Source organism: Carcharhinus amblyrhynchos, chromosome X, assembly GCF_965287045.1.
Source record: "Carcharhinus amblyrhynchos chromosome X, sCarAmb.v2.hapA, whole genome shotgun sequence".
In the NCBI taxonomy this organism is placed as follows: Eukaryota; Metazoa; Chordata; class Chondrichthyes; order Carcharhiniformes; family Carcharhinidae; genus Carcharhinus; species Carcharhinus amblyrhynchos.
The window spans coordinates 16,380,615-16,393,961 of record NC_137359.1 but is presented as its reverse complement, the minus strand read 5'-3'; the positions used below and the strand labels follow the sequence as shown (position 1 = coordinate 16,393,961).

Genomic DNA, 13,347 nt, shown 5'->3' with positions numbered 1-13,347 from the left:
CCACCATAGAATCGGAGCGGACATGACGTGGACAATGGAAATGCCTGTTGACCTTGGGCGGGACTTTCCAGTCTCACTCGAGCGAGGCCATAAAATCTCACCCAATGCTCCATGACAAACGATTGTACAAAGGACACTGCAGTGGCCAATTTTCTTGTTTGTCCATCATTCCGGATACACCGCCCTCCACATTCCCCCTCACTTCGCCCAAATCAGAATTCATCTAACTCATTCTTAACCCAAAACCATTGAAGCTCCTCATCTCCCTCAGCCTTCTCACCCAAGGAGAGGCAATGGCCCAGTGGTATTATCGTTAGACCGTTTATCCAGAAGCTCACATAATGTTCCGGGGACCCGGGTTCGAATCCCGCCATGGCAGATAGTGGAATTTGAACTCAATAAAAAATATCTGGAATTAAAAATCTACTGATGAAACCATTGTTGGAAAAACCCATCTGGTTCACTAATGTCCTTTAGGGAAGGAAATCTGCTGTCCTTACCCAGCAGAAGGACGGGTAACAAGGAACTAGGTCTGGCCTCCATGTGACTCCAAAGCCACAGCAACGTGGTTGTCTCTCAACTGCCCTCCAAGGGTAACTACGGATGGGCAATAAATGCTGGCCCAGCCAGCGACACCCATGTCCCACAAATGAATAAACAAAAGTTAAAGAAAAAGGTTTTGGTGTCAGTTAACCAATACCTCATGATCCAGCTCATCATCTCTCCCAGGTGTGAGTTCAAAGGTACAATCCAACATCCAGGTTCATTTGATTAGATGTATTAATGCCACAGTAATTGTCTATAAACAGTTACATAGGTATGATGGGTATAGAGGGATATGAGCCAAACGCGGGTAATTGTAATTAGCTTAGGGGTTTTAAAAAAAAGGGCGGCATGGACAAGTTGGGCCGAAGGGCCTGTTTCCATGCTGTAGACCTCTGTGACTGTATGACTCTATGACATGTATTGGGATACAGTGAAAAGTATTGTTTCTTGCACACTATACAGACAAAACATACCATTCATAGAGTACATAGAGGAGAAGGAAAGGAGAGGGTGCAGAATGTAGTGTTACAGTTATAGCTAGGGGGTAGAGAAAGATCAACTTAATATTTGATTTGATTTATTACTGTCACCTAATTGGGATACAGTGAAAAGGATTGTTTCTTGCACGCTACACAAAGCATACCATTCATAGAGCACATAGGGGGGAAGGAAAGTAGAGGGTGCAGAATGTAGGGTTACAGTCATAGCTCGAGTGTAGAGAAACTTAATGCGAGGTAGGTCCATTCAAAAGTCTGACAGCTGCAGGGAAGAAGCTGTTCTTGAGTCAGTCGGTACATGACCTCAGAGTTTTGTATTTTTTTCAAAGAAGGTGGAAGAATGTCCGGGGTGCGTGGGGTCCTTGATTATGCTGGCTGCTTTTCCGAGGCAGCAGGAAGTGTGGGCCGAGTCAATGGATGGGAGGCTGGTTTGCGTGATGAATTGGGCTACATTCACAACTCTTTGTAGTTTCTTGTGATCTTGGGCAGAGCAGGAGCCCATACCAAGCTGTGATGCAACCAGAAAGAATGCTTTCTATGGTGCATTTGTAAAATTCAATCTAACTTCTTGTAATCCCTGACCTGGGTTTGGGCATTTCACCAGCTTGGCCATCTGGATTCGATGGAAGTGAATGAGAGTTGACCAATGCTAACAGTTCCAGTTTGGCATGTTTGAAACTAGCACAAGTTGGTCACATCTGCTATCACTGTATCTCTGCTTATCCCAGTATACCTCCTCTGCATTTCAACTCATTTCCATTATCCAGGTCGGCACAACCCTCATAATGTCAAGATCTTCAATACCATCACCATTGCATTAAAGTATTCCCCATCCCCACTCACTACCCATGCTATATTTCCACCAAGATCATAGATCATAAAATCCCTACAGTGCAGAAGGAGGTCACTCAGCCCACTGAGTCTGCACTGACCACAATCCCACCCAGACCCTATCCCCACATTCTGGGACACTAAGGGGCAATTTAGCATGGCCAATCCACCTAACCGGCACATCTTTGGACACTAAGGGGCAATTTAGCATGGCCAATCCACCTAACCAGCACCTCTTTGGACTGTAAGATGTAATACTGTAAGGGAGGAAACCGGAGCATCTGGAGGAAACCCATGCAGACACAAGGAGAATGTACAGACTCCACACAGACAGTGATCCAAGGCAGGAATCGAACCCAGGTCCCTGGCGCTGTGAGGCAGCAGTGCTAACCACTGTGTCACCGTGCCGCCGGAGTCATCTTCTATCATGTACTTTGACTGGATCCATCCATAGGGTCCCAACACAAGAGTTTGCCAGAAGTGGCATTACTTGTGACACTACCTTTTAACCAAACAAAATAACAATGGTTGGCTGTATGTGTAATGAAGGTCGTGTCCTGTTTTATCCATTTTTAAACGCTGTTTGCGTTTTCTCCCACTTCCCCCCCAATGCCAGTTGCGTGAAAGTGGCACCTCATACGGTGGGGCATTTCCTCTGGTTGCTGGAAACTCTCTGGTACACCTTGCCCAACTGCCCACTCTTCAGGCTTATGCAGTGAGCCTCGGCAGGCTATTGATCCTTGATGGATTTCACTATCGAGCTTGCTGCTCCCCATCGGTAAAGTCCACGTGCTCACGCTATCTGCTATGAACTTCCCGGAATGGCGAGCTGGTGCTTTCTCATTTGCCCCTCAGGTGGCAGTGAGCCAACGTTAGCACGTACTCCCCATGTCTGCGTGGGTTTCCTCCGGGTGCTCCAGTTTCCTCCCACAGTCCAAAGATGTACTGGTTGGGTGGATCAGCCATGCTAAATTTCCCCTTGGTGTCAGAGGGATTAACAGGGCAAATATATGGGATTATGGGGATATGGCCTGGGTGGGAATCTCAATGGACCGAATGGCTTCCTTTTGCATTGTAGGGATTCTATGGTGGGCGGCATGGTGGCACAGTGGTTAGCACTGCTGCCTCACAGCGCCAGGGACCCAGGTTCATTTCCGGCCTTGGGTCACTGTCTGTGTGGAGATTGCACTTTCTCCCCGTGTCTGCATGGGTTTCCTCTGGGTGCTCTGGTTTCCTCCCACAGTCCAAAGATGTGTAGGTTAGGTGGATTGGCCATGCTAAATTGCCCCCTCGTGTTCAAAGTTGTGCAGGTTGGGTGGATTGGCCATTGTAGTTTCCCCCTTAGTGTCAGGGGGATTAGCGGGGTAAATGTTTGGGGGTACGGGGACAGGGCATGGTTGGGATTGTTATCGGTGCAGACTCGATGCCCCGAATGGCCTTCTTCTGCACTGTTGGGATTCTGTTCGTTTGATTGCTGCATTCGGGTTATGCCCAGACTGGGAATGGAAGCTGATAGCTTGGCTGGTTTGAAACGAGGGAATTGAAATCGTAATATCGCGCCTACTTGCTGCTCATTCATTCAGCTTGCTGAGGTGGAAATGGGGGATGTGCGCAGATTGTTCCCTCCGCATTACTGCGTCAAGTTGTTAAGGTACAGCTGCCAGCCAGCACCTCTTTGGTAACCGCCTATCCTCACTGCTAATTTCCATTTGCCTCCATAGCGCACGGTTCAGAAGAATGCCAAGTATGTCTGCCTCGCCAATAAAGACTGCCCTGTGGACAAACGGCGACGCAATCGGTGCCAGTTCTGCCGGTTTCAGAAGTGCCTCACTGTGGGTATGGTAAAAGAAGGTAAGCATTTTGACAAATCGGGAGAAGTTTTTGCTCAGTGATGTTTTAACTTGTCACATCTGCCTTTCTAATTCGAGTCACCGAGTACCATAAATTTTACTCTCATTGAAATATAATTTAGTACAAATATAATGCAAAAATATGGTAGGTTTGCCCTTGAGAATGCATCTCACTTCTTTACATATTCCCTTGAGGGAGTCTTGCATTGGGGAAGTAACAGTTTCAGGAGCTGCTCCCTCCCACCCCTTGCTATCATCTGTTAGGGTCTGTCCCACATACCTCTCTGGTAAGTTACTGATCTATGCTTTGGTGATTTGCTATTTTGAATCATGGCACTTGTTAAAATACAAATCGAGACAAAGCTACTCAAGGCAGGTGGCACGGTGGCTTGCACTGCTGCCTCACAGCGCCAGGGCCCCTGCCCACTGACACAGTTGAGGCTAACCTCATTGAATGTTTTTAAGGCAAAGATAGATCAATTTTTGAACAGAAAAGGAATTAAGGGGCTGAGTCCACAAAAAGATCAGCCATGATCTTATTGAATGGTGGAGCAGGCTCGAGAGGCCAAATGGCCTACTCCTGCTCCTAGTTCTTTTGTTCTTATAACCGGAGTTCAATTCCAGCCTCTGGGAAGCTGTCTGTGTGGAGTCTGCACGTTCTCTCCATGTCTGCATGGGTTTCCTCAGGGTGGTCTGATTTCCTCCCACAGTCCAAAGATGTGCAGGTTAGGTTGGTTGGCCATGCTAAATTGCTCCTAATGTCCAAAGATGTGTGGGTTAGGTGGATTGGCCATGCTAAATTGCCCCTTAGTGTTCGAAGATGTGCAGGTTAGGTGGATTGGCCAAGCTAAATTGCCCCTTAATGTCCAAAGATGTGTAGGTTAGGGGGATTGGCCACGCTAAATTGCTCCTAATGTCCGAAGATGTACGGGTTAGGTGGTGCTAAATTGCCCCTTAGTGTCAGGGGGACTAGCAGGGTAAATACATGGGGTTATGGGGATAGAACCTGAGTGGGAGTGTTGTCAGCGCAGATCCGATGGGCTGAATGGCCTCCTTCTACACTGTACGGATTCGATGATTCTATGAAACCACGTTCGTAGGAATGGGGAAAAGGCTACGAGGAGGTGAACTTGAACCAATGGATTTGGCAATGATAACCAGAAAAGCACTGGGAAAGCCAAAACATTGGGCACCTTCATAGTAAGCCTGGAGCAGGCGATGAAAATGTAAAAGGCTTCTGTAAAACACAACAGAGGGTGAGCACAGGAGCAGGAGGAGGCCATTCAGCCCCGCGAGCCTGTTCTGCCACCGATCATGGCTGATGTGTATCCTACCTCCAGCAAATCCACCTGATACTGTGCACTCACTTACCAGCCTTGAACGGTCGAACAATCTCAGTCTTGACATTTTTCCTGGGGAGAAAGTTCCGGATTGCCACGACTTTTTGTGTGAAAAAGTGCTTCCTGACATAACCCCTGAAGGGCCTTGCTCGAATATTAAGGTTCTGTCCCCTTGTCCTGGACTTTCTTCAGCAGAGAATACTTTTCCCCTACAAGTTCCTTTAACCATCTGAACACCTCAGGTCGATCACGGGCAGAATATTCCTATCCCGCCCGCCATGGGAATGGTAGCGGGCAGGCGGGCAGAAGACAGGGGCAACCTTGCTAAGGTCCGTTGACATCGGGCGGGATTTTTGGGGCCAGTGCAGCTGGAAAATCCCTCCCCACATCTCGTGAGTGCACATTTAACCGGGACGCTACTATAGCCATTGGATGAGAATTGTTTCTTACAGATTACTTACAGCCAGGTGGGAACATCTTTTTCCTTTGAAGTAACACCTCACCTGTGAGCTTTGAGAACACATACTTTGTCAAAGCTTGATGGCGCCATTTTCAGCTGCCGTTCCCACTTTGGCAACGCCCTCCCTTCAATCTCCGAAGTCTGCCAAACCGAACAGTCACTGGGACAATCCTGGCGCGCTCACCATTCTCAGATTTCCCCTGAGTCTCATCTTCGCATTCAGTGTTTGTCTTCCCACGTTCAGGCCACTGAGGAAGCTTTTCCTCTAATATGGGATCATTTTGGGTCGTGTCTCTGGTGGCATGGTGGCACAGTGGTTGGCACTGCTGCCTCACAGCACCAGGGACATGTGTTCAATTCCAGCCTCAGGTCACTATTTGTGGGGAGTCTGCACATTCTCCCTGTGTCTGCGTGGGCTTCCTCCAGGTGTTCCAGTTCCCTCCCACAGTCTGAAAGACGTGCTGGTTAGGGAGTATTGGCCGTGCTAAATTCTCCCTCAGTGTACCCGAACAGGAGTGTGGTGACTAGGGGATTCTCACAGTGACTTCATTGCAATGTATTGTGATGCTGATAAATAACCTTTAAACCTCCAAGTCACTCACCAAACTGCCTTGCGCCCTCTGTCTCTCTCTGCCTTGTGCAACCCCACTCCCTGCCTCATGCGCTCTTGCTCTCTCTGCCTCGTGCGCCTTCGCCCCTTACCTCGTGCGCTCTCTGTCTCTCTCACACGCCCCTGCCTTGCGCACACTTGCTGCTTGGAATGGTGGCACAGTGGTTGGCACTGCTGCCTCATGGTGCCAGGGACTCGGGTTCGATTCCTGGCTTGGGGTCACTGTGTGGAGTCTGCATGTCCTCCCCGTGTCTGCGTGGGTTTCCTCCGGGTGCTCCGGTTTCCTCCCACAGTCTGAAAGACATACTGGTTAGATGCATTGACCCAAACGGGAGTAGCGACTAGGGGATTTTCACAGTAACTTCATTGCAGTGTTAATGTAAGCCTTACTTGTGACACTAATAAATAAACTATAAACTCTTCTTTTGTCCCCTTGCCTTTTCTGGTAGCTGGGACAGTTCAGGTGTTGTTAAATTCCAGAGTTCGGAGCTGGTCACAGTGACAGCTGAGGTCCACGGAAGAATATCTTCTTGCCATGCGGCGAACTGTGCTCAAATTTTCTTCTGGGTGTTGTAACTCTGTGATAGATATAAATGACTTGGACGAAAATGTAGTTGGGTGGGTTACTAAGTTTGCAGGCGTCACAAAGATAGGTGGAGTTGTGGATCGTGTAGAAGGTTGTCAAAGGATACAGTGGGATATAGATCTGTTGCAGTTATGGGCAGAGAAATTGAAGATGGAGTTTAATCCGGGCAAACGTGAGTTGCTGCACTTTGGGAGATCAAACGTCAAGGGTGCTTGATTAATAAGGGGATCAGGGGTTATGAGGAAAAGGCATAGAGTCAGAGATTTACAGTATGGAAACAGGCCTTTCAGCCCAACTTGTCCATGCCGTCCTTTCTTTTTTAAAACCCCTAAGCTAATCCCAATTGCCCAAATTTGGCCCATATCCCTCTATACCCATTGTACCCATGTAGCTTTCTAAATGCTTTTTAAAAAATAAAATTGTACCCATCTCTACCACCACCTCTGGCAGCTTGTTCCAGACACTCACCACCCTCTGTGTGAAAAAATTGCCCCTCTGGACACTTTTGTATCTCTCCCCTCTCACCTTAAACCTATGCCCTCTAGTTTTAGACTCCCCTACCTTTGGGAAAAGATGTTGACTATCTACCTTGTCTATGCCCCTCATTATTTTATAAACCTCTATAAAATCACCCCTCAGCTTCCTATGCTTCAGAGAAAAAAGTTCCAGTCTATTCAGCCTCTCCTTATAACTCAATCCATCAAGTCCCGGTAGCGTCCAAGTAAATCTTTTCTGCACTCTCTCTAATTTAATAATATCCTTTCTATAATAGGGTGACCAGAACTACACAGTATTCCAAGTGTGGCCTTACCAATGTCTTGTACAACTTCAACAAGACGTCCCAACTCCTGTATTCAATGTTCTGACCAATGAAACCAAGCATGCCGAATGCCTTCTTCACCACTCAGTCCACCTGTGACTCCACTTTCAAGGAGCTATGAACCTGTACCTCGAGATCTCTTTGCTCTGTAACTCTCCCCAACGCCCTACCATTAACCGAGTCCTACCCTAGTTCAATCTACCAAAATGCATCACCTCGCATTTGTCTAAATTAAACTCCATCTGCCATTTGTCAGTCCACTGGCCAATTGATCAAGATTCTGTTGCAATTGGAGATAACTTTCTTCACTGTCCACTATGCCACCAATCTTGGTGTCCTCTGCAAACTTACTAAACATGCCTCCTATATTCTCACCCAATAGGCAGGAGAATGGGGATGAGAAAAATATCAGTCATGACTGAATGGCGGAGCAGACTCGATGGGCTGAGTGGCCTAATTCTGCTCCTACGTCTTATGGTCTATGGTAAGTATACGTTTAGTGGCAGGCCCCAAACAGCATTGATGCACAGAGAGATCTTGGGGTTCAGGTCCATAGCTCCCCGAAAGTGGCCTCACAAATAAATAGGGTGATAAAGAAGGTGTATGGCATAATTGCCTTTATTGGTCGTGGCATTGAGTACAAGACTCAGGGTGTCATGCTGCAGCTTTATAACACTTTGGTTAGGCCGCATTTAGAGTATTATGTTCAATTCTGGTCACCACATTACAGGAAGGATGTGGAGGCTTTGGAGAGGGTGCAGAAGAGGTTTACCAGGATGCTGCCTGGGTTAGAGGGCATGAGCTATAAGGAGAGGCTGGACAAACTAGGGTTGTTTTCTCTGGAGTGGCGGAGGCTGAGGGGAGACCTGATAGAAATTCAGAGCAGTCTCACAACACCAGGTTAAAGTCCAACAGGGTTATTTGATAGTAAACCCACTAGCTTTTGGAACGCTGTCCCTTTGTCAGGTGAGTGGAAAGTTCTGATCAGGGCATGTAAAGGCACTTAATGCGATCTCCACTCATCTTTAAGACTTGAATAGCAGATTAGCTGTAAAGACTCGCATTCTAATCAGTATTCTATAAACTGTGTGTGTCTTTATATGCTCTGATCAGAACTTTCCACTCACCTGACGAAGGAACAGCGTTCCAAAAGCTTGTGGGTTTACTACCAAATAAACCTGTTGGACTTTAACCTGGTGTTGTGAGACTTCTTACTGTGTTTACCCCAGTCCAACACCGGCATCTCCACATCAGAAAACTTGAGAGGCATAGATAGGGTCGACAGTCAGAATCTTTTTCCCAGAGTTGAAATGTCTAATACTAGGGGGCATGCACTTGAGGTGAGAGGGGGAAAGTCCGAAGGAGATGTGAGGGGCAAGTCTTTTTACACAGAGAGTGTCTGGAACGCGCTGCCAGGGGATGATGGTGGAGGCAGATATGATGGGGGTGTTTAAGGGGCTTTTAGATAAGGAATATGCGAGGAATAGAGGGATACGGAACAAGGCAAAAGGGGTTAGTTTAATTAGGCGTCAGGTCTGGCACAGCATGGTGGGATGAAGGGCCTGTTCCTGTACTGTACTGCCCTACGTTGTATGTTCTATCCCACACGGCACGATTCCTGTCAGACCCGGCTGGTCCAAACTCACGCACGGCTGCAAATACACTACAAGTTCACTGCGCTGGCGGCCACCTTACTGAGCACACAAACCACCTATAATGCAACAAGCTGGCTGCATATTGCCAAATGGTATCTGAGGCAAGATATTCCAACAGAAAAGCTCACTTCACCTTGCAGGCCTCTTCCAGGTTTTGGCAGCTGGCTAGAAGTTGGAGGAGGGAGGGGGGCAGGCCCAGAGGACATGCCCCAATTAAGGAGCAAATGCTGTGGGAGCATTTGGGGCTGGAAAGGTCAGCACTGTTCCTCAGCCCACTTGGGAAACACCTGAAGGCGTCCAACCTGAAGAAAAAGGGAAGTTGGAACACTCGGACCAGGACGGCAAACAGAATCATTTAGCCTGAATTCACCAAGTGTGGAAGGGAAGCCGAAAGTTGTTCCGAACTAAAAGAGACCAAACCATACACGGGTCTCCTTGCAAGAGTTTGCTGATGACACCACTGTAGTGGGTCGGATCGCAGACAATGACCAGACGGAGTACGGGAAAGAGATCGAGAATCTGGTGAACTGGTTCAACGAAAATAATCTCTCCCTCAATGTCAACAAAACGAAGCAGATTGTCATCAACTTCAGGAAGTGTAGTGGAGGACATGGCCCTGTTTACATCAATGGGGATGAAGTAGAAATGGTCAAGAGCTTCAGGTTTCCAGGTGTTCAGATCACCAACAACCTGTCCTGGTCCCCCCACACCGACACTATAGTTAAGAAAGTACCCCAACGCCTCTACTTTCTCAGGAGGCTGAGGGAACGACTGTCTTCAACTTTTACAGATGCACCATAGGAAGCATCCTTTCCGGATGTATCACAGCTTGGTATGGGCTCCTGCTCTGACCAAGACCACAAGGAACTACAAAAGGTCATGAATGTAGCCCAATCCATCAGCAAACCAGCCTCCCATCCATTGACTGTGTCTACATTTCCCGCTGCCTCGGGAAATCAGCCAGCATAATCAAGGACCCCACCCACCCCAGATATTCTCTCTTCCACCTTCTGTCGGGAGATAAATACAAAAGTCTGAGGTCAGGAACCGACCGACTCAAGAACAGCTTCTTCCCTGCTGCTGTCAGACTTTTGAATGGGCCTACCTTGCGTTAAGCTGATCTTTCTCTGCACCCTAGCTACGAGTGTAACACTACATTCTGTACCGTCTCCTTTCCTTCTTGATGAACATTATGCTTTGTCTGTATAGCGCGCAAGAAACAATACTTTTCACTGTATCCCAATACATGTGACAATAATAAATCAAATCAAATATTAAGCCGATCTTCTCTACACCCTATTGGTAACTGTAACACTACATTCTGCACTCCCTCCTTTCCTTCTCTATGAATGGTATGCTTTGTCTGTGTAGCGCGCAAGAAACAATACTTTTCACTGTATCCCAATACATGTGACAATAATAAATCAAATCAAATATTAAGCCGATCTTCTCTACACCCTATTGGTAACTGTAACACTACATTCTGCACTCTCTCCTTTCCTTCTCCCCGATGTACTCTATGAACGATATGCTTTGTCTGTACAGTGCGCAAGAAACAATACTTTTCACCGTATCCCAGTATGTGTGATAATAATAAATCTAATCACAGTCTATCACAGTAAATCAAGTCTGTAAGAAGTAGAATGAATCAGATGTAAACCATGGACCACAAATCTCGCTGGATTCCAGTGTGAATGAATGCTGGATTTCTTGCTAGCCTTCTCACGCACCCTCACCGCACTTCAAACGTTAGAAATGCTTTGAAATGTTGATCAGTTCCCGGAATTGCGATCACCGTCCTGCCCAGCTGAGCTTCAATGCTAACACCGCAATGCAAGCTCCGCTTCCAGCAACCGCCGTAGTCTGGGGAGCAATAGTTACCCGAAGACTCCATGCTTTGAAGCTCAAATTGAAGCAATGAAATATCAAAGGGAAGGTACGTTCCCTAACTGGTTGCAGCGATCCCTCGCAGTCGAATTTAAACACATCGGGCTGCTTTCCCAGAATCTGCTCTCCAGGCTCCCACACCCTTCAGAACAAGGCCAACTCTGAAGCTTTTGCTTTGCAGCAGTCACAGATGGCTTGGACCACCACAAGTGCTTGGCTCTGTCTCCCTCTCCCTCCCTCCTGATGGTATTAAACACTTCTGCTGCTCTTGTGAAGACTTGCCAGTTAACACTTCGCCGCCGAGGCGGAGGTGGCCCCCTTTGTTAACGTGTGCCACAGCGCACACACTTGGCATCCACCCAGAGAGTTTGCTCGTGCCCAGTGGCAGACAACGATTCATTGGCCAATGGACACGATCTTATACATAAAAGGTGCACACTCACTCATGGTTGGGGAGGTGATATAGAAGATGGGAGCAGATGGGGGCAGCACAGTGGGTTAGCACTGCTGCCTCACGGCGCCAGGGACCCGAGTTCAATTCCGGCCTCGGGTCACTGTCTGTGTGGAGTTTGCACATTCTCCCCATGACTGCGTGGGTTTCCTCCGGGTGCTCCGGTTTCCTCCCACACTCCAAAGATGTGCGGTTTAGGTTGATTGACCACGCTAAAATTGACCCTAGTGTCAGGAGATTAGCACAATAAATATGAGGGATTACGGGAATAGGGTCTGGGTGGGATTCAGACTCGATGGGCTGAATGGCCCCCTTCTGCACTGTAGGGATTCTATGAATGCTAAGGAGGCCATTCGGCCCTTTGAGCCTGCTCCGCCATTCATGGCTGATCGTTCAACTCAATCGCCTAATCCTTCTTTCTCCCCATAATACTTGATCCCCAAGTGCTATATCCAGCCGCCTCTTGAATACATTCAATGTTTTGCATCAACTACTCCCCGTGGGAATGAATTCCACAGGCTTTGGGTGAAGAAATGTCTCCTCACCTCCGTCCCAAATGGATCTACCCAGACTCTGGAGGATTGAGCAACAAGCAACGTCAGTGATATTTGGAGGGAAAGCCTGGAGGCAGTTGGAGCCCCTCCCACTAAGGCCCCCCACTAACGTTTAGCTCTATAATCCGAGGCACAATACAGGCTGGCATCCACGTGCTTGGGTGACGCAATCAGGGCAAACTGTCAAAACCCAGAGACTGGTAGCCCCCGTTTTGATTGTTAACCGTGGCACGCACATTGTAAAACAGTGACAAGTGGCACCTCCTTCCCCTCGCGCACGCCTGGATCCCCAGGGAAGGCAAGTGGCTCTCCCCAGCCCTGCTCGCCCACCCTGCAATGCCCAGCCACCCTCAGACAGCTATGCATTACCCTTTTGTTTCCAATTACATTGAGAGAGAGAAGGGACAATGAGGGCATCTGGCAAGAAGCCACCATGACCTTTCATTGGGAAATTCGGAAATCAGAGTGGGATCGCATTGAAACTTACAGAATGCTGAGAGGTCTAGCTAGAGTGGACCTGGAGGTGTTCCCACTAGTGGGAGAGACTAGAACTCTAGGGCACAGCCTCAGAGCGAAGGGACGGCCCTTTAGAACCGAGATGAGGAGGAGTTTCTTCAGCCAGACAGTGGTGAATCTGTGGAATTCATTGCCACAGAGGAGGCCGGGTCATTGAGTGTATTTAAGACAGAGATAGATCGGTTCTTGATTAATAAGGGGATCAGGGGCTATGGGGAAAAGGCAGGAGAATGGGGATGAGAAAAATATCAGCCATGATTGAATGGGGGAGCAGACTCGATTTGATTTTGATTTGATTTATTATTGTCACATGTATTGGGATACAGTGAAAAGTATTGTTTCTTGTGCACTATACAGACAAAGCATGCCATTCATAGAGAAGGAAAGGAGAGGGTGCAGAATGTAGTGTTACAGTCACAGCGAGGGTGTAGAGAAAGATGAGCTTAATATTTGACTTGATTTATTATTGTCACAGGTATTGGGATACTGTGAAAAGTATTGTTTCTTGTGCGCTGTACAAAGCATACCATTCATAGAGAAGGAAAGGAGAGAGTGGAGAATATAGTGTTACAGTCAGAACTAAGGTGCAAAGAAAGATCAACTTACTGCGAGGTAGGTCCATTCAAAAGGCTGATGGCAGCAGCTATGCTTCAGTCGATTGGTACGTGACCTCAGACTTTTGTATCTTTGGCCTAATTCTGCTCCTTTTGACCTTATGGGTAAAGTGTGAGCCAGAATGGGATA

The 13,347-nt window shown here is 47.7% G+C and overlaps 1 protein-coding gene across 3 annotated transcripts in view; it reads left to right on the top strand.

Annotated features, from left to right (window-relative positions):
* LOC145361936 (nuclear receptor subfamily 4 group A member 1-like) overlaps positions 1-13,347 on the top strand; it is a 58,166-nt gene that overhangs the window by 35,018 nt on the left and 9,801 nt on the right. For all 3 annotated transcript variants that reach the window (XM_080217921.1, XM_080217922.1, XM_080217923.1), the window contains exon 3: positions 3,596-3,725. In XM_080217921.1, coding sequence (XP_080074047.1) covers positions 3,596-3,725 — 130 coding nt within the window. The remainder of the gene's footprint in view (positions 1-3,595; positions 3,726-13,347) is intronic.